General features: G+C 58.4%; 1 protein-coding gene across 1 annotated transcript; it reads right to left on the reverse strand.

Annotated features, from left to right (window-relative positions):
- Positions 1 to 282: 282 nt before the first annotated feature.
- Positions 283 to 19,038, reverse strand: LOC140650129 (uridine-cytidine kinase-like 1). Its single transcript, XM_072858070.1, has 14 exons — positions 18,772 to 19,038; positions 18,315 to 18,421; positions 18,078 to 18,248; positions 17,453 to 17,524; positions 9,840 to 10,029; positions 9,669 to 9,730; positions 9,125 to 9,141; positions 8,232 to 8,330; positions 2,064 to 2,157; positions 1,890 to 1,952; positions 1,544 to 1,666; positions 1,359 to 1,466; positions 1,115 to 1,271; positions 283 to 951 (listed from the first exon to the last, which is right to left on the reverse strand). Exons 1-14 carry the CDS (start codon positions 19,016 to 19,018, stop codon positions 878 to 880), a joined length of 1,584 nt encoding a protein of 527 aa, XP_072714171.1. The 5' UTR covers positions 19,019 to 19,038; the 3' UTR covers positions 283 to 877.
- Positions 19,039 to 20,904: the final 1,866 nt, after the last annotated feature.

A 20,904-nucleotide genomic window follows, 5' to 3' on the forward strand; every position in this document is an offset into this window, starting at 1 on the left:
CTGAGCGACGCGGGGCGGGCAGCCCGCAGCCCCGCGGCACTGCCAGCCTCCCTCACCGCCCCCGGGACGCTGGGCACCGAGGAGCCCGCGGGGCCGGGCGGGTCCCCGGGGATGGACCCCGCGGGGCCGGACGCCCAGGGGCTGCGATGGCAGCGGGAGAGCGTTTGAATGTCAAAGCCTCCCGCCGGCCCGGGGGCGAGGGCGGCCCCCCGCCCTCGCAAGTGCCCGGAGCCCGCGTGGGGGCCTGGCCGGGGGCAGGGAGGGGATGGAGCGTCAGATCTGGGGGGGGGGGGGGGGGGGGGGACACGACACAAGGTGGTTCCTTGAGGAGATCCCCAATCCCTGATGTTTTTCAAGTAGCTGGCCTGCCCCGCTGGAGAGCCACGTGGGCAGCTGCTCAAAATAAATACAAATAAATACAGATTCCAGCAAGGGAGCCTGCCTGGCGCCCAGCCAGGGCCCGGAGGAAGCCTCAAGGGGACAGGACCCCGTCCCCCTCCTCCCCAGGGAAGAGGGTGACCGGCCCCTCAAGCACGGGCCGCAGGGAGACCACCTCTCCCTCCTGCAGGCACAGCCAGCCCGGGGCACAGAGGCAGGTCTCGAGGGGCGAGGGACATCCCCTCTCCCTTGGGCCGCAGGAGACGCCATCGCTCCCCCCTCGGAGGGGAGGATCGACCCCGCCAGGGGCCGATCCTGCGGGGTGGAGGCAGAGGCTGGCAGCGAGGGGCTCATCCTGCGGGGCAGGAGAGCTGCGGGCTGGCGGGGCCGTGCTGCGGGTGGGTGGGCACGGGCTGGCGGCTTGGAGCCCCTCCTGGGGGCGGAGGCGGGGGAGCCGGCCCTATGGCCAGCCCGGCTGGTGGCCCAGCGGCCAGCCAGCTCAGCAGTCCATGCCATCGCTCTCACACCAGGCAGAGGGGCCATCAGTGCCGAAGTATCTGTCCCCAAAGTTACCTGAAGGACGAGGGGACAGAGTGAGGCGACAGCAGCACCAGCCCTGTTGCAATTCCCCACCCCAGGGCTCCCTCAGCACGGCTGGGGGCATCCCACCAGGCTGCCGGGGCAAGGGGCTGGGAGCCCGGCCCGTGAGGCATAGCACACCCTTGTCCGCCCTCACCGATGCCTGGGATGATGTGGAACTCCTCGTTGATCCTCTTGTCCACGGCGGTGGTGATGATGCGGACGCGGGGAAAGGCGTAGGCCACGGAGTGCACCCCCATCTCCGCCATCAGCAGCGACAGCAGGAAGATCCTGTCCTCCTGCACGTCGTGGTCCTGCAGCATGCGGAGCCGTGAGAGCCCAGCCGGTGCCAGGAGGGCCCCGCGCCCCCACTCCACACCCCACCACGCCCAGCCCCTCACCAGCAGGACGCGCACGGCCATCATGGCCGCGGCTCCTGTGGACACGGTGCTGTCCATAAGGATGACGTAGTCCTCGCTGATCTCCTTTGGAAGGCGCAGGTAGTGGAGCTGAGGAGGGAAGGAGAGGTGGTCACCCATCCCGCGGTGACGGGGGGCTCTGGGCCAGGGCAGCGAGCGCCGCTCACCTCGGGCTCCCCCGTGTCGTGGTTGGTCTGGATCAGGATCTTGCCCAGGCGGATGTCCTTGCACACAGCAGTGAGGGCCTGCTCCATCGTCTCCCCCGCTCGCAGGATGGACACGCCTGTGATCTGGGAAGTGACAAGAACGTGTCTGCCTGGCGCTGCACAGGGGAAGCAGCCACGGGTGAGCTCCCGAGGCTCCAGCACCACGGGAGGGGGGAACAAGCCCCGCCGAGCAGCTCGTCCGCACAGGGACGGACCCCAGGAGCCACCAGGTTCTCCCAGTCCGTGCCGACCCGAGATGGGGCAGCCGCGTGCTTGTGGGGAGAAACGGGCCGGGACAGCATCTCACCCTCTGCCTGTGGAACCGCTTTCCTTCGTACGTTGTCCCCTGGGGCGTCTCCACAGTGACCGACTGCAGAAAGGGGAGGAGAAGGGAGTGCAGACGAAGCTGGGCCCCCGCGTGGCCGGGGTGCTCAGGAGGGGGAGACGAGGCCGCGGCCGCACCCGAGGAGCGGTCGCTCACCTTCAGTGGCAGGAAGGAGAGGGCATGTTCAATCAGCAGCCTCATCAGGCGCTTGGAGTAGAAGATGAATTCGTCCCTGGTCGTGTCCTTGTTCCTGTTGAGAGACGACACCTGCGTGAGTCGACACTCCACTCCACAGACGGCAAACGGGACTCCAGAGGAAGGCCCGCACGAACAGAGAGCAGTCCGTGGGAACCTGGAAGCTCTCGGGGAGGAGACACAGTTAGTAATCATTGACGTTTCAGGGCTTGATGAAGACCTAAGGTGTTGTCTAGAAAGGACCGCAGGGTCAAGGAACGTGTTCAGTTCCCCTGGAAGAGGAACTGAAAGGGGAACAAAGCCTGCAGCAGATCATGCAGATCGGATCAGTGAAAGGATGCCACGCGATGCTGCTCAGTCCTCTTCGGGACACACGGGACAGTTCAGAGCTGACACTGCATGGTGGGCTAGCTAGACTAGCAAAGTGAATAAAGCCAACAGCAAAAAGGAGGGATAAGCGAGCACAACATGAGCAGCCTGGTGCAGGTGTACGTCCTGACCCTGAACAGAGATGAGGCAGATGCCTGAGAAGCAAGCGCGGAGGTGCAGCATTACTCACTCCAAGCGTGACCTCTAACCGCTGCCGAATCTCTTCTGAGGATTTGCAGGGCTGGAGATTTAGGACATAACTGCTGACTACGTGGAAAGAGCCAGGAGAAAAACGGGGGGCAGGAGCAGAACGTCAGGCAGCACCATCGGTTCTTGGGGCAACAGAAACTCAGGAGCAAGCGGCAAGTGTTTTGCATGGGCCCTGTCAGAGAGCACAAGGTGGAACAGGAGCACACCCAGGACGGGCCACGGCACAGCAGGACAGCTGCCTCCAGGAGCACCTCAACGTGGAAGAGACCAGACTGCACTATGGCCAAGAGCAGCTGGGTTACCTGACACCCGTAATGAGAAAACATCTGACATGTTCTCAACTCCTCTCCGTTTAAGTATCAAGTTAGAGATAAACTACCGCCAGGAACCAGACAGAATTTGAAATACCTGACGTTACCTCGTCACAACACTGAAGTGCTGAGGGCAAGAAATAAAATAAAGAAAATAAATAGAAAACAGAATAAAACCACAATGGGATTGTAATTCCCAGGAAACCTCCCCTTCTCCCTGAGGAGTAAAGCCAACTGTAGGTGCACGCGTGCTAATCCCAGTGCCAGGGGCAGAGCGGGAGAGAAGCTGGCTTTTCTTACTGGGAGCGTTTTGACCATCAGCACACATACCTGTTGTAGTCTAACGCGTTCATCACACAAAAGAAACCGCTGTGCAAAACCTTGCATTTCCTGCAAGACATGGTTCTCAAAGCACAGTAACACAAATGTGTACAGCACTTCACTTAACGACAGGCAGGACTGGCCCGGCCCCGTGTTCCTCAGAAGGCATTTTCAGGTGAGCAGAACAGCTCCTCCACCAGCACTATCAGCGTCAAGTGCAAAGTACCTACAGCAAGAGGTCACGCAGCAGGAAAAGGAGGAGAATCTGAGATTTGCTTGTCGTTTAGAACGTGGCCATAAAGAATCCACCGATGTCCATCTATCTCTCTCAGTCCGTGGCTGCTTTGGCAAAAGAGTAAGCAGCAGGTTGTAATGTAAGTGCCATTTTACTGGAGAACCGTCAAGAACAACCTCCTGGCTCCCTGGCTGAACAATAACCAAGAGGCGGACTGACATCGAAGGACTATGCTTAACAAGATGCAGCTGAAATCTGTTTTCTCTTCTGTGACCTGTGTCTAAAGCAGTGCAGCCTGCATATACCCCTGGTATTTTCTGGAGAACGTAAGGAACAAAGGAACCCTACAGACATTTGCCAGTTTCCAGATGGAAGAGGTGGAACTGGCAACAGTCCAGAAGAGGCAGAAGGATACTGAATATTTTTACTCTGTATTTTAAGACATCATCTGCCACTTCTCACATCTCACCACGATGACAGACAGCCCAGCCAACGGTGCTCAGAAGGATAAACAGTCACTGCTATCCCGAGATATTTTTGCAGCCAGACCTGGGTAGCTCGCACCCGAGAGCTCTGCAATGACCAGAAAACCCAACTAACGTGGACATTTCCCACAAGCCTGGGGACGGTGGGGCACTCCCAGAGAAGTCGGAAAATCAGTTCTGGTCTGGAAGAAACAGGCGCCCTGTCTACAGCTCTTCCGCGTGGGCTGTCAGCACGCGCGCTCCCCTGCGGGTGGGCTTCACCCACACGCTCACCCACGGCAGCTTTGGAAGCACCGCCTGAGCTCCAGGCGCTCGAGCCTCCTGCCTCCACGGGCGGTCTCCCCCAGCCAGCCGCCCCTGACAAGCCCCACGCCGGCCCTGTCAGCCCCGGGGCTGCTCTGCCACGGACAGGCGCAGTTTGCCTGACCTGGGTGGGACGGGCCCGTCAGTGCTCCTGCAGAGGCGGGTTCCTCCGCAGCCTGCAAAAGGCGTCCCGGGGATGGAGGAGCGTCCTCGGTCCCTGTGCCGCAAAGGCCCCAGCGCGCCTCCCTTTCCGTGCAGAGGCGAAGACAACCAAGAAAATTCTCACCCAGGGGACAAGCAACCCTCGATCACGCAAGGGGGAAGGGGCGATGCAAGGGGGGGCAGCCCTGACATCCCCTGGCAGCAGCGGAGGACCCTCCCCGGATCGCTCCCGCTGTGCCTGCATGCCAAGAGCTCTCCCAAAGGGGACGCCGCCATCCGCACACCAGGCCCGCTCACCCCGCTGCGTAACAGCACGGGCTCGGACCCTCCTGCCGTCGCCCAGGCAAAGCCCGAGGGCACGCGCCGCTCCAGGCGCTGCCCACCCCCTCAGCGGAGCGGGCAGCCGAGCTACGGGCAGCGCACACCCCCACGAGCCAGGAGCCCGCAGCTGGGCACAGCAGCACTGCAGCCAGCAGCTCCCGAGGACTCGATCTGCCCTGGCACTCTCGGCAGGAGACGGCAGGAAAGTACTGGGCGACCTGACAGGGACCAGCAAGCACCTGACTGGGAGCCTGAGCACGGTGTCAGCTTGGCCCACGAACAGGAGTGTCTGTAGCTGAAAGCCAGCCATCGCATTCAGGCCCCCGGGAAACTTGAGCACGGACAGGTTTCATGTCCGAATCACCTCCTCTGGCGTTGGTGATTTCCCGGCATGCAGGGAGCACCTCGCTCTGCCCCTCGCTGAAGCACCAACAGGCACACGCTTCTCAAGGGCAGCTGCAGCGCGGGACAACGTGTCCTGCCAGAGCACAAAGTCCAAGGCTCAGGCCAGAGCACACTCGCTAGGAGAGGCAGGTGACCCACGCCACCCTCAGGCTGCGCCGCGGGGACGTCCCGGAGCCTTTCCACGAGCGTGTGGGTACCAAGACGCAAGCGGTGGAAAGGAACTGCCGTTCTCCTGCAGCAGAGAGAGCCCGAGATGCTTCAGGGCTGTTGGGGGGAGGAAAGGACTGTTCAGGCCCTACAGAGTCCTGACGGGTGGCACGAAATGCTCCTATTGACTCCGGCGATCCGGACCTGATACCAAAGCATCTTCTAAGTTGGAAGATACGACCCATACCCTATTACGCTGCCCATCTTCAGCCTGATCATGAATAAAATAATTCAGCTACTCCAGTGCAGGACTATTTTTCAGTTTCCACCTCTCCACAATAACAGAAAATCACTCTGGAAACCACTTCTCCCCAAGAAGCCAAGCCTGAATTTGCCATGACTATACTCAGCGAGATGCTCATCTGCTGCCACAACATAATCTTCCAGGAGGGCCCTCAGAGACAGAAGGCTGAAGCACAGAAGAGCCTTCAGTGTTGAACAACAGGGAAACAACGTTGGCCAGCAGCAGCCTGGCAAGCCGAAAGCAACGGGCTGTCTCCAAGGGAGCCGCACTGGGAAAGGCAGGATGGAAAAAGGGAGGCTGGAGGGAAATCCTGGTTCCCAGCTCTCTAGTGCATCCACAGCCGCCAGGTTTGGTGTGCCAAGGCACTCCGAAAGGCAGTACTGGTGGGAGCACCAGCACTACACGAGGGCCACCACTGCGGAAAGGGGCTGACAGCACCGCGGCAGCCGGAATGAAGACGAGAGATCAGATTTGCCAAGACACAGTAACTTCATGCACTGAGGTGCAGGAAGCTTGGCAAAAGGCATGCATTCGATCCCCCGCCGGTCTGGACCTCTCCAGGGAGCCCAGGAGAATGTCAGCAGGCAGGGAGCAGTGCCTCCGGAGCAGGGGGAAGCCCAGAGGGTCACACATGAGGGCCATTAACAGTTCCACATCATGCTGAAATCACGCAGAAGCAAACGAGCACTGCCAAGTATCACCTACAGGCACCAGAAATACAAGCTGCCTTGCTGTTGCTGAATACAGGAACTTTTTACCAGAAGAGTTCCTCAGCTTAGAGATCTTAGTAACAGCGCTGCTTCAGCTTTCCTTGCCTTCCTGGGCTGCAGCAGGATTTGAGGGGGTGGCTGACAGGCCAAGCCAACGCCCCTCATAAATGTGGTATTTTTCATTTACCATCTGGAAGAGGCAGTCCGCCTTCCCGCAGCCCGGCCGCTCACGCCAGCTCCAGAGGCACAGCGCCGCTACGGTAACTCGAGATCAGCTCGAGATCAAGCTCGAGATCAGCGGCGCTGCTGGACTCCCAACCACAGCCTGCATGGGTCTGATCCCCTCCCTCCCCGGGGCAGCTGAACAAACTCCTAAATCTAAGCAGATTAAGGTTATTAGACACTTGTGACATAAAGGCGGAGGCACAAACAAGCCACTCCTGGCAAGGCAAAAAGACGCAGACTTCAAGGAGGAAGACAGGAACAGCAGCTACAGGTGAGAGGGGACTCAGTGCCTGCCCATGGTGCTGTCCCTTCCGGACAAGGGCTGGGCACACCTGGCCCTTGGCACTGCTAACGGATCAGCCCCGGCTCTCGTTCGTCGGCTCTCCCGAGGGAACAGGAGGAGCCGTAGGTAGAAGGCCCGTGCCAGGTCCCGTGAACAGGAAGGCTAGAGATGGGGCAGGCTGCCGCACAAAGACGTGCATTCTTCTCTCCCTGCATAACCCCGGGTAAGGGAAAACTGCTCCTCTGCAAGCAAACAACATTCAGCCGCTGGAGGTGCTGCTTCCCCAGGATCTCCCTTCGACCTTCATCTACCGTGAGCACACGGACGGCAGATGAGCTAGAGAAGTCGGTTCAGCCATGAAGAAGCCACTGCCAGCGCACTGGAGCAAGACAACGCTGGAGGGACACGGTCACATCTGCTCCAAAGTCCCCTTAGCTGGACCTGAACTCAGAACTACTGGAAGCCCACAGCCTAGGGGTGAGGTGCGTGGGCTTCAGGCACTGGCACAGGTCTCTGCCCAGTGCACGTAAGGTGCCACATCACCTGGCGAGGTACATCGCCTGGCTTTTTACTGCTGGGAACTGCCTTCGGAGCCTGCGCTTCGGCAGGGAGGAGTCACAGGAGGAGCCGGGAGAAGCAACACCTTGCTTCCTGCAAGGAGGTGCACAGCCTGCGCGTGGTCATGAGGTTACATTCTCCAAACCAGCACGTGGGTGCCGGTAGCCAGCCACAGTGTGAGCAGGCGCAGGAGAAGAGCCCTGCTGAGCTCAGCATCCCCTTTCTGTTTTACAACCCAGTGCCAGAAATGCACGCAGGGGCTGCAAGCTTCTGCAACCACAGTAACAAGGAACGTCTTAGTGGTCCCACAGGATTTGGCTCTTGACTAACACTACTGTCACCTGGAAAAAAGGAGCATCGGTGGGGAATGAAATGATCAAGTGAGCGGCAAAGTCATGCAAGCAGCAGCCTGGGTCCCTTCTGTAAGCCGGCTCTAAAACCAAGTGCCTCAGGAGACGGGCAGCAAGGGCACCTCACCCCGTGCCACCAGCTACTAGGTCTGTGCTCCAGCTAGGAAAGAGCTAACCAGTCTCCTCTCATCGTAAGAAAAGCCTGCCCGTGGCTCAAAAGTCACCCCAGGGCAGATGTGCCATGATCTTGTCGCCAAAAAAGCATCTGTAGGCCAGAGCCAGCTCTGTTCAGCAGTCCTGCTCCAAGAAAACACCTACATCCGAAGCCCTAAATGCAGAGGAGGGAAAACTCACACCAGCTTTTGTGATCCTACAGAACAGCCCTTCTGTGAGGGACACAGAAGAAGCCCTGAAGGAGGCAGGAACCTACCTGATGATGGTGTGCATGCCTCGCACCTGCGGCGTGTTCTCCAGGACGCTCAGTGTCTTCGGCAGGGGCTGCCCTTGGTGGGCAGAGGCCAGAGCTGCCCTGCAACAAGGACGCGGTGATCAGAGCTACACAGCACACGCACACAGACCCACCGTGCTGGACCCCCTCAGAGCAGGACGTGGCCCCCAGCCGAAGGAAAGCTCCTCCCGGAGAACCCGCTGCACAGGCTGGGCACCAGAAAGCGCTTGGCCTTCCCGCCCGGATCCCCAGGAAAGCCCCACGTCTGGGACCAGGTATGAGATGCCAAAGCAGTAGCACCCTGTAAACCTGGGGCAAACCTCCCTCGACCAAAAATCCAGTTCTCCGCTGCCTCTGCACACATGAGCCTCTGCCAGCACCTGGCAGGCGGGAGCAGCAGCTCTGCACGGGCAAGACCCTGCTGTGTATCCTAGGACAGGGCTGCCTGGGTTGCACGGAGGCGTGCGGACCGTCCCACCGAGGCTGCCTGTGCGGTGTCCCGGAGAACGCAGAGCACTGTCCGCGGCACTTCTCCCACAGAAGGCAGCAGCCTGGGGCACTCCAACATTCAGGGCAGGAACCACGCTCCAGAAAGGGACAGGAGCAGCGAGGGAGCCAGTCAGGCAAGTCGAGCATAGCTGCTGTGGGACGGGTTACACAGGAGCCTGCAGCCACAGCGAGACAACCGCCAAGAAGCTGCACGCAGGGCAGCCGCCTCGGCAGTCAAGGAAGAGCAGCTACGCTCAGGCACCTCAGCAAAGCTTTGGCCAGCGGGGACAGAGAAGAGGCAGGGGACAGAGAAGAGCGGGTGCTGGCAGCCCTCCACCCCCAGCCCAGGAACCAGCCCCTCTGCAGCGGGCAGGGGCCCCACGTACCTGACGGTGATCTCGCGCTGGGTGGCAGAGCAGAGTCATCCAGCGTGGCGAAGGGGGAAAGGAAGAACACCCAGTCACTGCACCGGCCAGGTACAGCCACCGGACAGCCCCGGACCAGCTCCCACCCCTTCTCCTGGGGCTAAACCGTGAGCAGGAAAACCACCGCTGGGCACAGCTGGGAGGCAAGGGTGGGCTGCTGGGGCGCAGCCAGGGGCGAGCGCGGTGGGGACAGCTGAGACCAGAAGAGCTGGCCGGGACCGAAGGGGACAGCAGGCGAACAAGGCCAGGCCAGATCGCAACTGCCAGGCGTCACTGCCGGGGCGGGCACCGCGTCCAGACCCGTCTCCGTTTCCCCAGCTCCCGTGTCGCAGCTCGCTCTGCCCCGAGAGCTGCACCAAGACCTTTTGTAAAGAGAGAGGCGACAGCAAGAGCCCCTGGGTGCTCCAGGAGCACAGGGCTGTGAGCAGCCACATCCTCCCCTCTGCGTGCAGAATCCTCCTCCTCCTCGCCCGCGCTAGCAGCAATCAATCAGCCCACACCTCACCTTCTCCAGCTGGCTGTGCACATGCTGCACGATGAGGTCCAGGGCCACAAAGTTCTCCCCACCTGACAGGACAGCGGAGAAGCCAGGTCAGACGCGCGCTGACCCAACCCCATCCCAGGACACCCGCTCCCGATGCTCGGGTCGGGTCTGGCAAACACAGCGCAGCCTCACCCCTGGGCACCACGATGTCGGCGACCTGCACGGTGGGCTCGATATACTGCTCGAAGGCCGGCTTCACAAACTTGTTGTATTGCTTGATGACACCCACGACGTCGCGCCCGTGTTCCATGATGTCGCGTTGCAGCCGCCGCACCAGCCGGATGTCAGAGTCCGTGTCCACAAACACTTTCATGTCCAGGAGCTGGAAAACTGGGAGGGGTGAGCACCCCCTATGCAGCCCCCCATCAGTCCTGCCTCCTTCCCCTCACCCGCGGCCCAGCCAGCTCTGACCCCCACAGCAACGGCATCCAGCCCGCCTCCCCGGAAGCCTCTGCCAGCAAGCGGTGGGCGACCTCTCCCTCCGCAGCACCCAGCCATCACCCCAGCGGCACCGAGGGCTGGGCCAAGACAGTGCTCATCCCACCCGCAGCACACCGCTGTAGTAGTCCCTGTCTAGCCCAAACGGAGTCCAGTACATCGCATTGTATCAAGTAAAAGTGTATCAAAAGCATCAAGGCTTGTGAAAGCCTCAGCCCGCAAGCTGTGAACGTTCACCCAGATCCACCGACCGTGCACTGAACTTGAACTTGGCTACATGGAGGAAGGCCCCGAAACCGGTGCAAAGCAGAGAGATAAGGAGGCTTCAACCTTAGCAGAAGTCACAGCCTTAGAGACAAGAGAAGCATCGGCCCGCCTAGAGACAATGAAAGGGCCCAGTGAAGAACGGGAAGAGCCCAGACCCTGATACTGCTGTTGGTCCGAACTGTCTCCTGAGGGGAAGGGAACGTGAATTGTAAGGGTACGATTGCCCAGGGGTTCCTTTGTTGGGGGTCCCTCTCCGGAGGCACCCGCCTCGAGCTGTTTTCACCCGTGTACCACTCAACAAATTCGTCTGGCGTACGTCGTATCGGAGACTCTGCTTCGGGAAACCCCGGGTCGAGCCAGAGGGGAGAGGAAGCGCCCGAGAGCGAGCGTGCGTGCGAGCGAGGAGTCGAACGGGGGCACCCGGCAGCTCCGTGGGGCTGCCGCCGCGAAGGGACTCGGCGCGAGCAGTCCAGGTCTCGGGTGCGCGTGCGACCCCCTGAACGCTGCGTGAGTGCTGGGGCAGCGGCTTCTCCTTCAACAGTTCGCCGACCCAGATGGGACCCTGGGCCAGCGCCCTCGGATCCTCCTGCCTCCAAACATCCAACTGCCAGCAGCAGGCGAATTCACCGGGGACCTTTGGAGCGGGCGGCTCCGACAGGTGAGCGTTACAATTCCCTGAGCAGACTTGAGACTCGTGATCGGGGCGGTGCGTGGCCTGATAGCATAAACCGCACGAGAAGCACAAGTTGGTGCATGGCCTGACCACTGTAAAACACACATAAGTGAGACCTGATACTAGGGGGGGCAAAAAAAAAGAAAGAAATGGGAAATGTACCCGGCGTAGAAAAGGGGACGCCCTTGGCCGAGGTCTTACAGAATTGGGAGAGAATTTATGGTACAGCAGAATTATCTAAAAAGCGTGCAATCAAATTATACCAAGGTGAGCGGCCATTTATTACAAGAATGGATCCACACAAATTAATGTATTTAAGTCATTGACTGGAGGATAGGTACCCATACCAAATGCATTACTGGTATGTATGGCACGCATGGTCTGGGGAAAGAAAACTCCCAGGACAAAAGTAAAAAAAAGATAAAGGGGGTAATTGTAGCAGAAGCTACCAGAAAAAGAATTCCTGCGAGTAGTTCAACCCCACCTTATCTGTCTTCTTCTGACTCTCCTCCTCTTAACCCTCCGGCTGCCGGGCTCTTCCCTGTGACTGTGACCCAGGGTCCCGATCCTGCTGCTCTGCACCCTGGGGCCCCAGAGGCCGGACCAGTATTGGCCTTTACAGGGACCAGCCCGGGAAACCTGGTGACAGCGCTGTGGGGAAGCGAGATGCCCCGCCTCAGCGAAGACGCCGAGAGGTGTGCCCAGTTAGGCTTGAATATATGTACGGAGTGTGATCCGAATTGGAGCGACACTCAAACACTATTAAGGGAACTCTTGCACCCTGATGAAAGAGAGAAAATCATGAATAAGGATGTGGAATTGGCTAACAGGAGGGAGGAAACAGAAACCCCTGGCCAGCAAATGATCCAAACTGGGACTATAATCATGCAGCGGACCGAGCCGTTTGTCAGACAGGGCTCCGGAATTTGGTAGAAGCCATTAGAGTACCGGACTAAAGTACAAGGACGCAGGCAGAGAGCATCCGAGTGATTTTGGGGGATGACTCCGACAAGCTCTGCTAAAATACGGAGGAATGACACTGCAGAATTTTAATGACACACTCACAATTAGCGTCTTTGTGGATCAGGCGGCACCTGATATACAGAATCACTTTAAAGAACACATGCCCGGGTGGCAGGGAGAGGATTTGCAAAGGATTCTGAGTATCGCTGTGTTTGTATACGATGGGCGTGAGGAAAGGCAAAAAGCTGGGCGGATTAAAGAAAGGGAAAAAGCAAAAGAGCAGGAGGCCCGTTTACTGTCCTCGGCTTTAGCAAGGAATTCGCAAGTGAGAGACACGGGGCGGGGAAAGGAGACTGGATACTGGGTCTGGGCTAAGATTTGGGAGAAAAGAAAGGGGATCGGGAAGGAATGCTGGAAGGGAGTGTTATTATTGTGGGAATTCAGGGCGTATCCACTGGGAATGCCCGCTCCAGCCGCGGGAGAGGGCAAAAGGAGGAAATTATCACCGGGAAGAACTGGCCCGGGAAGACTTACAGTCACCATGACTGGAGGGAAGAGACCCTGCGGATCTCGAAGGGGAAGCAGAAGGACTGGGAATTTTTAATAGGTGGGCAACCCAATTGCATCTGCAGGGACAAATCACAGGTGAAGTTGAAGGTCGTGAAGTTGAATTCTTGGTAGATGCAGGAGCCACGTTACCCCACCTGAATTTTACCCTGAGAGGGTCTTGGACCACAGAGAGAATTTTAATACATGGAGGCACAGAACAGAGAGCAGAATTTGAGCAAACCATATTAGTAACCATAGGAAACAAGAGTATATGGGGCGATTTGTATTGGCAGAGGATTCCCCAGTGTGCCTGCTAGGGAGAGATCTCTTGCAGGCTTTAGATGTAGAATTACACTTGGTGCCCAAAGGAATAGATTTAATAATCGTGGGAATGACTGAAGTCACTGGAAGCCCAAATAATGAGCTAAAAATACCGGAAGTATTGAAATCTGTACCAACAAAGTTGTGGAGTAAAACTAGCATGGATGTGGGATTACTAGTTTCAGCTCAACCTGTAAACATAAAAAAATTAATTAAAAAAAAAACCCTCTGGCTGTGCAACAGTATCTGCTGCCCTGAGAAGAGCATTCAAAAGCAAACAGACGGGTATTTAGCCCAAGGAATTCTGAAGGTGTGTGTGTCACCGTACGGTACTCCTATACTCCCTGTAGAAAAGAACAGATTAGATGAAGACGGGGACCCGGAATACCGTTTTGTGCAAGACCTATGGGTAGTTAATCAACACGTAGCGACTCCTCATCCAGCAGTGGGCAAGGTATTGTACTGTGACCGACCTAAGGCTGCCTTCTTTAGCATCCCTTTAGATGGGGACAGCCAACTTTTGTTTGCCTTTCTGTGGAAAGGACAATAATTAACCTGGACACGTCTCCCACAAGGGTTTGCAAGGTCTACAATTTTTTCACAAATACTGAGAAATTATTTGAGAGACATAAAATTACCAGGCAAATCAGCCCTTGTACAATATGTAGATGATTTGCTAATAGCGAGTAAAGATGAGGACACCTGTATAAAAGACACGACACATCTACGTACGGCCTTAGCAGAGAAAGGTCATCGTGCATCCCCATCCAAAATTCAGCTGTGTCAGAAGGAAGTTAAATACTTAGGGTCTATCCTGAGGGAAGGGCAGGGAGGAATAGACCCAGAAAGAACAGAAGCTATAATAAAGCTTCCACGTCCGGTCACAAAGAAACAGTTGTGAGGGTTCCTTGGAGCAGTGGGATTTTGTCAACCATGGATTCCTGGGTTGGGAGAATTAACAAGATCTGACAGAAGCAACAAGAAATGAGGAGGTAGAACCTATTGTGTGGGGTCTGGAAAGGGAGCACGCTTTTAAAACAGTAAAAGGAACTTTGGCATCAGCTCCCACTCTTGGACTCCCCAACTACACAAAACCTTTTAATTTCCACATACAAGAGCGAGAAGGATAGCCAGTGGAGTAATAACGCAGAAACGGGGTCCGCATCACAGGCCAGTCGCCTGTTGTTCAACTCGGCTTGATCCAGTGGCGGCAGGGCCACCAGCTGGTATTAGATCGGCAGCGGCAGCAGCGGCTCTATTGGAGAAGAGTCGCCCACTTATCTTAGGACATCAAGTGGCAGTTTATGTCCCACACGGAGTAGAGATACCATTGAAGCAATACGCGACCCAAGCATTGTCACCGCAGCGGGCACATGGGTACGGACTAACTCCAGTCATGGCAGATCACGTTACTCTGCGAAGATGCAACGCCCTGAATCCTGCGACGTTGTCACCGTCGCCTGATGAAGGGGAGGAACGTCATCAGCGCAAACGAGTAATGCTTACTTCTAGCAAACCACAAACAGATCTGACTGATGTTCCTTTGCGGAATCCAGACTCAGCTCTATTTGTAGACAGCTCATCCTACTGCTTGCACGGACAACAACGGACTGAGTACGCCGTGGTCAGCCAAGGACAAGTGATGGAAGCTGAACCGCTCCCAGCAAGGCTGAGCACACAAGGAGCAGAACCGGTAGCCTCAACGCACACAGCTCATCTAGGAAAGGGAAAACGAGTCAATATTTACACAGGCTCTCGGTATGCCTTCGGGGAACACCATGCAACAGGAATGTTATGGAAAGAATGAGGATTTTTCACATCATCAGGAAAAAGAGTATCCAATGGAGAAGAAATACGCAACTTGCTGGAATTGGTCCAACTACCCAGAGAAATCGCTGTGATACGTTGCCCAGCCCGTACCAAAGACACTACAGAAATTAGTGAAGGAAACGCCTTAGCTGATCCAGCTGCGAAAGCTGCAGCCCGGCAACCTCTGAAGGAGTGTATGGTTGCAATCTCCATGGACAATCAGAACGAATGGCCAAATTTAAGAGACCCCACGTATGAAAAGGACTCTGCAGTAGAGTAAAAGAAACAATGGGAAAACTGGGAAGCAGCACAAAATGACAGCGGAATATGGACAACTGGAGGAGAACCGATTTTGCCAAAGAAGTATTTAATTACCGTGGCTAGGTGGTTTCACGACAAAGCTCATGGAGGAGCAGAGGCAGTGGCTAACCAGGTACAAAAAAATATGGACAGCACCAGGAATTTGTGCCGCCGCAAAGAGGATCACCAGTAGCTGCCCAACCTGCCAGAAGTTTTCAAGTATCAAGTCGAGCTCAGAGTTAGGGGGATGACCATGGGCCTATTTCCCTTTTCAGCGATTACAAATAGATTAGGCAGACAGGCCATCTGCCAGCAGATACAAACATTTATTAGTTATAGTAGATCAATTGTCAGGTTGGGTAGAAGCTTTCCCCACGAGAAAAGCAGATACAGGAGTAGTAGTAAAAGCGTTATTGAAGGAAATTATACCCAGATGTGGAGTTCCCGAATCAACTGAATCAGACAGGGATGCCCATTTTACAGCAAATACAATCGGTCAACTATATAAGTCACTAGGTATGGAGAGGAACTTGCACACTCCCCATCGCCCACAATCCTCAGGACAGGTAGAAAGAATTAACAGAACCTTAAAGGAAAAGGTATCAAAAACATCTACAAACACAGGTTTGAAGCAGCTGGGCGCACTGCACTTAGCCCTGTGGGATGTGCGAAATGCCCCGTGACAACCCACGGGGCTGACACCAGCAGAAATTCTCTTTGGGAGACATTTGGCCATACCAGGTCTTAGATCCCAGCTCAGAGCGGGCTGCTGGATGGAGTGAACGATTGACCCAGTGTGTTATCAGTACGCACAAACAGTTTGCAGACCACAGGAAATATGCTAAACGGCGTCAGTCGGCACCACCTGAAATACAGGTACGTGATATACAGCCTGGGGATAAAGTTCTAGCAAAGATATTTTCTCGAAAGTCTAAGCTAAAGCCGCAATGCGAAGGGCCATATACTGGTTTACTACGTTCTTACTTTGCTGTCAAAGTTTCAGGAAAAGAAAATTGGATACACCATTCACACGTCAAACGAGCGAGGGACAGCCAACCGGCAGACAAAGAACTGATTTCTGAAGACCCCTTGCAACAGTGACAATTAAGCGAGAGAGCTCACTGCTCTTGGCGACGGCAACCCTAACAACCGTCACCGCATGGTTAAGTATAAAAAAGATGGATGACCCCGAGTGGATGAAGGTTGTCAGCAATAAAGGGAAAAGAGTCTACCTAGGTTATCAGGAAGTAGCTGGTTTAGTCCCTTGGGAACCAGAAAGAGAGACTCTCATTGTCTGCTCTGGAACAGATACAGCTCAGGATTTAATTCTGGTAGAATTGACTAGTAGGGAAAAAATAAGAGTGTTCTGATAAGACCAGCTGCTGTTTAACACTAGAATCCAGGTGCTGTCTGCAGGAAAACCCTAGATTAAATGTTAATACAGTATTTGTCAATGTAACTTGTGAAACTACTATGCCAATATTGACAGCTCGCTCTCCAACCACGTTACATCCCATGATAACAGTAGTATGCTTAGCTTTATTGTGTTACTTGTAATCATCTTCTATATACGAACATGGTGGTTAATTGTTTGTCTCGAAAGAATTTGCGACCTCTCTCTGTCTGACATATTAAGCAGGAATGCTTGATAAAAAAAACAAAGAGAGGGCTGTTGTAGTAGTCCCTGTCTAGCCCAAACGGAGTCCAGTACATCGCATTGTATCAAGTAAAAGTGTATCAAAAGCATCAAGGCTTGTGAAAGCCTCAGCCCGCAAGCTGTGAACGTTCACCCAGATCCACCGACCGTGCACTGAACTTGAACTTGGCTACATGGAGGAAGGCCCCAAAACCGGTGCAAAGCAGAGAGATAAGGAGGCTTCAACCTTAGCAGAAGTCACAGCCTTAGAGATAAGAGAAGCATCGGCCCGCCTAGAGACAATGAAAGGGCCCGGTGAAGAACGGGAAGAGCCCAGACCCTGATACTGCTGTTGGTCCGAACTGTCTCCTGAGGGGAAGGGAACGTGAATTGTAAGGGTACGATTGCCCAGGGGTTCCTTTGTTGGGGGTCCCTCTCCGGAGGCACCCGCCTCGAGCTGTTTTCACCCGTGTACCACTCAACAAATTCGTCTGGCGTACGTCGTATCGGAGACTCTGCTTCGGGAAACCCCGGGTCGAGCCAGAGGGGAGAGGAAGCGCCCGAGAGCGAGCGTGCGTGCGAGCAAGGAGTCGAACGGGGGCACCCGGCAGCTCCGTGGGGCTGCCGCCGCGAAGGGACTCGGCGCGAGCAGTCCAGGTCTCGGGTGCGCGTGCGACCCCCTGAACGCTGCGTGAGTGCTGGGGCAGCGGCTTCTCCTTCAACACCACCACACGCCTCCTCCCACGCCACGCACCGAGATGGGCCACCAGCCGCATCAGGCAGCAATACCTTCAGTAACTCCTTGTTCGCAAAAGCCAGTATCCCTTCAAACACGATGACGTTGGCCCCATACACCGTTTTCTGTGGGCAGATAAGAGCCGTCCTCATCCTGCCGCCCTCACGCACACTGCGGCAACGCCAACACTTGGCGCCGGCAGCACCTCAACCCCCGACCCACGCTGGGCTCTCACCACCCATGGGCGGAACTCCCCATAACCACCCCACCTTTAAGGACCCTTTTTCTCACCCCCGCACTCGATACCCCAGCCCTGCACCGACCCAGAACCCAGAGCCTTGCTCCAGAACCACAAACCGCCACCCAACACCCCGCCCCCGCCCTCCCCGCGCTCCTTCATGCTCCACACTGCAGCCTCTCCCCGAACTCTGCGCTGGTCCCTGCTTCCACCTCCATCTCTGTGCTCCCTCCCCGCCTCTACACCCCCAGTCCCCCCACAGCGACCCTCCCACACCTGATGGCCCCCAGCCCCTCCCTCCCTTTGCCCTCCCAGGCCCCACAGCCTCCCACTCCCTACCCCTGCCCCACGGGTTGCGTCCCCTGCCCGGGGGGCTCTCCCCACAGCACCTGGCCCACCCGCCCTCCCAGGGCCCGGCCTGGCTCCCCTGTGGCACCCACCCACTCGCGGCGGCGGCTGTGCGTGGTGAAGTCGTAGACCGGCACCTTCACGCTCTTGCCCTTCTTGAGCTTGCGGAGGACGCTGATGAGCAGCTCGAAGTCGAAGGCGTCGGGGTGGTCAAAGTTGTAGTCGCTGCGGGCCGCCAGCGCCTGCTGCCCCTCGTCCAGCACCTGCGGGCACCGTCACCGCTCAGCGCTGCGCCGGCCCCCCCCGACCCGCGGGGCCCCAGCCCTCACCTTGTAGAAGGAGTCCATGGAGAGCAGCACGACCCAGGGCACGTCCAGCGCCTCTATGATCCGCGTCGCCACTGTCGTCTTGCCCGAGGCGCTGCCACCGCACAGGCCTGGGGGCAAGAGGGTGGTGGCACGGCGGCGGCCACGGCTCCATCGTTTCCCCAGCTCCATCCCGGCTCCCACCCCGGTCCCAGCTCCGGCTCCGATCCCATCGCGTCCCTGGCCGTGGCTCAGGGCCCGGCTTCATCATTTCCCCAGTCCCAGCTACAGCTCCCGCCGCGGTCCCGGCTCCATCCCCTCCCGAGCCCGGCCCCGGCCCCGATCCCAGCTCCGGTCCCGGCTCCATCCCCTCCCCGACCCGGCCCCGGCCCCGGCTCTGTCTCCATCCCCTCCCCAGCCCCTCCCCAGCCCGGCCCCGGCCCGGCCCCGGCCCCGGCCCCGGCCCCGGCCCGCCGCTCACCGATGACGAAGGCCTCGTCCACGGGCGCGCCGGTCTCGCTGTACCAGGGCGGCCGCCCGGCCGTGTAGATGGTCCGCTTGCTGGTGCGCAGCAGCGGCGGCTCCGGCTTGCACTGGCTGGCGGTTCTCCGCCGCGGGGACGGCGCCAGCGGCAGCCGGCTCAGCAGCGAGCCCAGCGGGCCGGGGCCGCGCTCGGGGCCCGCCGCGCCCCACGCGCCGCGCCGCTCCTCCGCGCCCGCCGCCGCCATCTCCGCGCGCCGCCACGAGCCGCGGGGGCTGCCGGGAGGGGCCGCGGCCGCACGCGGCGCCGGGCGGCCCCGCCCCGCGCCCCACGCGAGACCCGCGCCCCACGCGAGACCCGCGCCGCGGGCGGCACCCCCCCCGCCCCCCGCGCTGCCGGGGCGTCTCCCGCCGGGCCCCCTGGGCCGGCAGCCGGGCCCTCCGCGGGCTCCCGCGGGGCTACCGGGCCCCCTCCCCGGCACTGCCCCCGCGGCCCCGCGCCCGACAGCCACGGACCGGGGTCCCCCCCGGTCCAGCCCCCGGCTCCGGCCGGGCCGCCCGGAGCCGCTGCCCAGGACCGCGACCAGAGTCTCCAGGGACAGAGACCCCACCAGCGCCCTGGGCAGCCTGTGCCCGTGTCACCCTCGCACTGAGGAGCGTGTCCCCATGTTCAGAGGGACCCTCCCGTGGCCCAGTTCGTGCCCATGGCCTCTGGTCCTGGCAGTGGCACCACTGGAAGAGCCTGTCTCCATCCTCTTGGCACCCTCCCTGCGGGTATTTATAGACATGGATTCAACCCCCTGAGCCTGCTCTGCCCCAGGCTGAGCAGCCCCAGCTCCCTCAGCCTTTCCTCACAGCAGAGATGCTCCAGTCCTTCAGCATCTTGGTGGCCCCTCGCTGGACTTGGTGGACTCTCTCCAGTCCATCCCTGTCCCTCTTGGACTGGGGAGCCCTGTGCTGGAGCCAGCACTCCTGGGGTGGCCTCATCAGCACTGAGCAGAGGGGAAGGATCCCCTCCCTCCACCTCCTGGCAACCCTCCTAATGTAGCCCAGGATGCCATTTGTCGCCTTTGCAGCAAGGGCGCATTGCTGGTTCACGGTGAACTCGGTGTCCACCAGGACCGCCGGGGCCTTTTCTGCTGAGCTGCTTTCCAACTGGGTGGCCCCCAGCAGGTACTGGTGCTACGGGGCTATTCCTCCCCAGGGGCAGGACTTTGCACTTCCCCTTGCTGAACTTCATGAGGTTCCTGCCAGCCCATGTCTCCAGCCTGTCCAGATCCCTCTGCACTACAGAACAGCACGACCCTCTGGTGTACAGCTGCTCCTCCCAGCTCGGTGTCACCTGCAAACTTGCTGAGGGTACACTCTGCCCCATCCTCCAGATCATTAGTGAAGAGGTTAAATGAGACTGGACCCAGTATTGACCCCTGGGGTATCCTGGTCGTTGCTGGCTTCCAACTAGACTTTGTGCCACTGATCACCACCCTCTGGGCCTGGCCAGGCAGCCAGTTTTCAATGCACCTCACCGTCTGCTCATCCAGCTCACACTTCAACAGCTTCTCTAGGAGGATCTTAGGGGACACTGAGTCGCGAGCCTCGATGAAGTCTGGGTAGACAACATCCCCTGCGCTCCCCCCGTCTGCCAGGCCCGTCCTCTCACCACAGAAGGTGATCAGGCTGGCCAGGCACAACTCCCCTTGGCGAAGCCATGCTGGCTTCTCCTGATGACTTCCTTGTCCTTCACGTGCTTACAAACGGTTCCCAGGATTAGCTGTCCCATTGCCGTCCCAGGGACAGAGGTGAGGCGCGCCCCCTGTACCTAAACTGTCCTCCCCATACCTGAGCAGTCCCCCCGTACCCAACAGCCCCCATATGAAAACAGCCCCCTCACACAAACAGTCCCCCCATATCCAAGCAGTCCCCCTGCACCCGGACAGCCTCCCCCTACCCAAGCAGCTCCCCTGTTCCTGACCGCCCCCGCACACCCCGTCAGCCCCCCCGCAGAAGTTAACCGGAGCGCCCCGCGCCGCCCTGGCCCCCGGCACAGCCCCGGCCCTCCCGGCAGAGCCGGTGCCGCTGCCCGGCGCCTTCCCTGGGCCGAGCGGCGCCGAGCGGCGCCGGTGCAGTCCTGCGG

The sequence above is a fragment of the Ciconia boyciana genome, chromosome 3 (genome assembly GCF_034638445.1).
Source record: "Ciconia boyciana chromosome 3, ASM3463844v1, whole genome shotgun sequence".
In the NCBI taxonomy this organism is placed as follows: Eukaryota; Metazoa; Chordata; class Aves; order Ciconiiformes; family Ciconiidae; genus Ciconia; species Ciconia boyciana.

Bases quoted from the DNA above. Each gene is read 5' to 3' on its own strand.
- LOC140650129 (XM_072858070.1), bottom strand. From the start codon at position 19,018: ATGGCGGCGGCGGGCGCGGAGGAGCGGCGCGGCGCGTGGGGCGCGGCG. The intron at 10,030-17,452 runs GTATTGCTGCCT...CCAGTTTTCCAG, and splicing joins CGAACAAGGAGTTACTGAAG to CTCCTGGACATGAAAGTGTT. The intron at 1,272-1,358 runs GTGAGGGGCTGG...CGCATGCTGCAG, and splicing joins TGGCCGTGCGCGTCCTGCTG to GACCACGACGTGCAGGAGGA.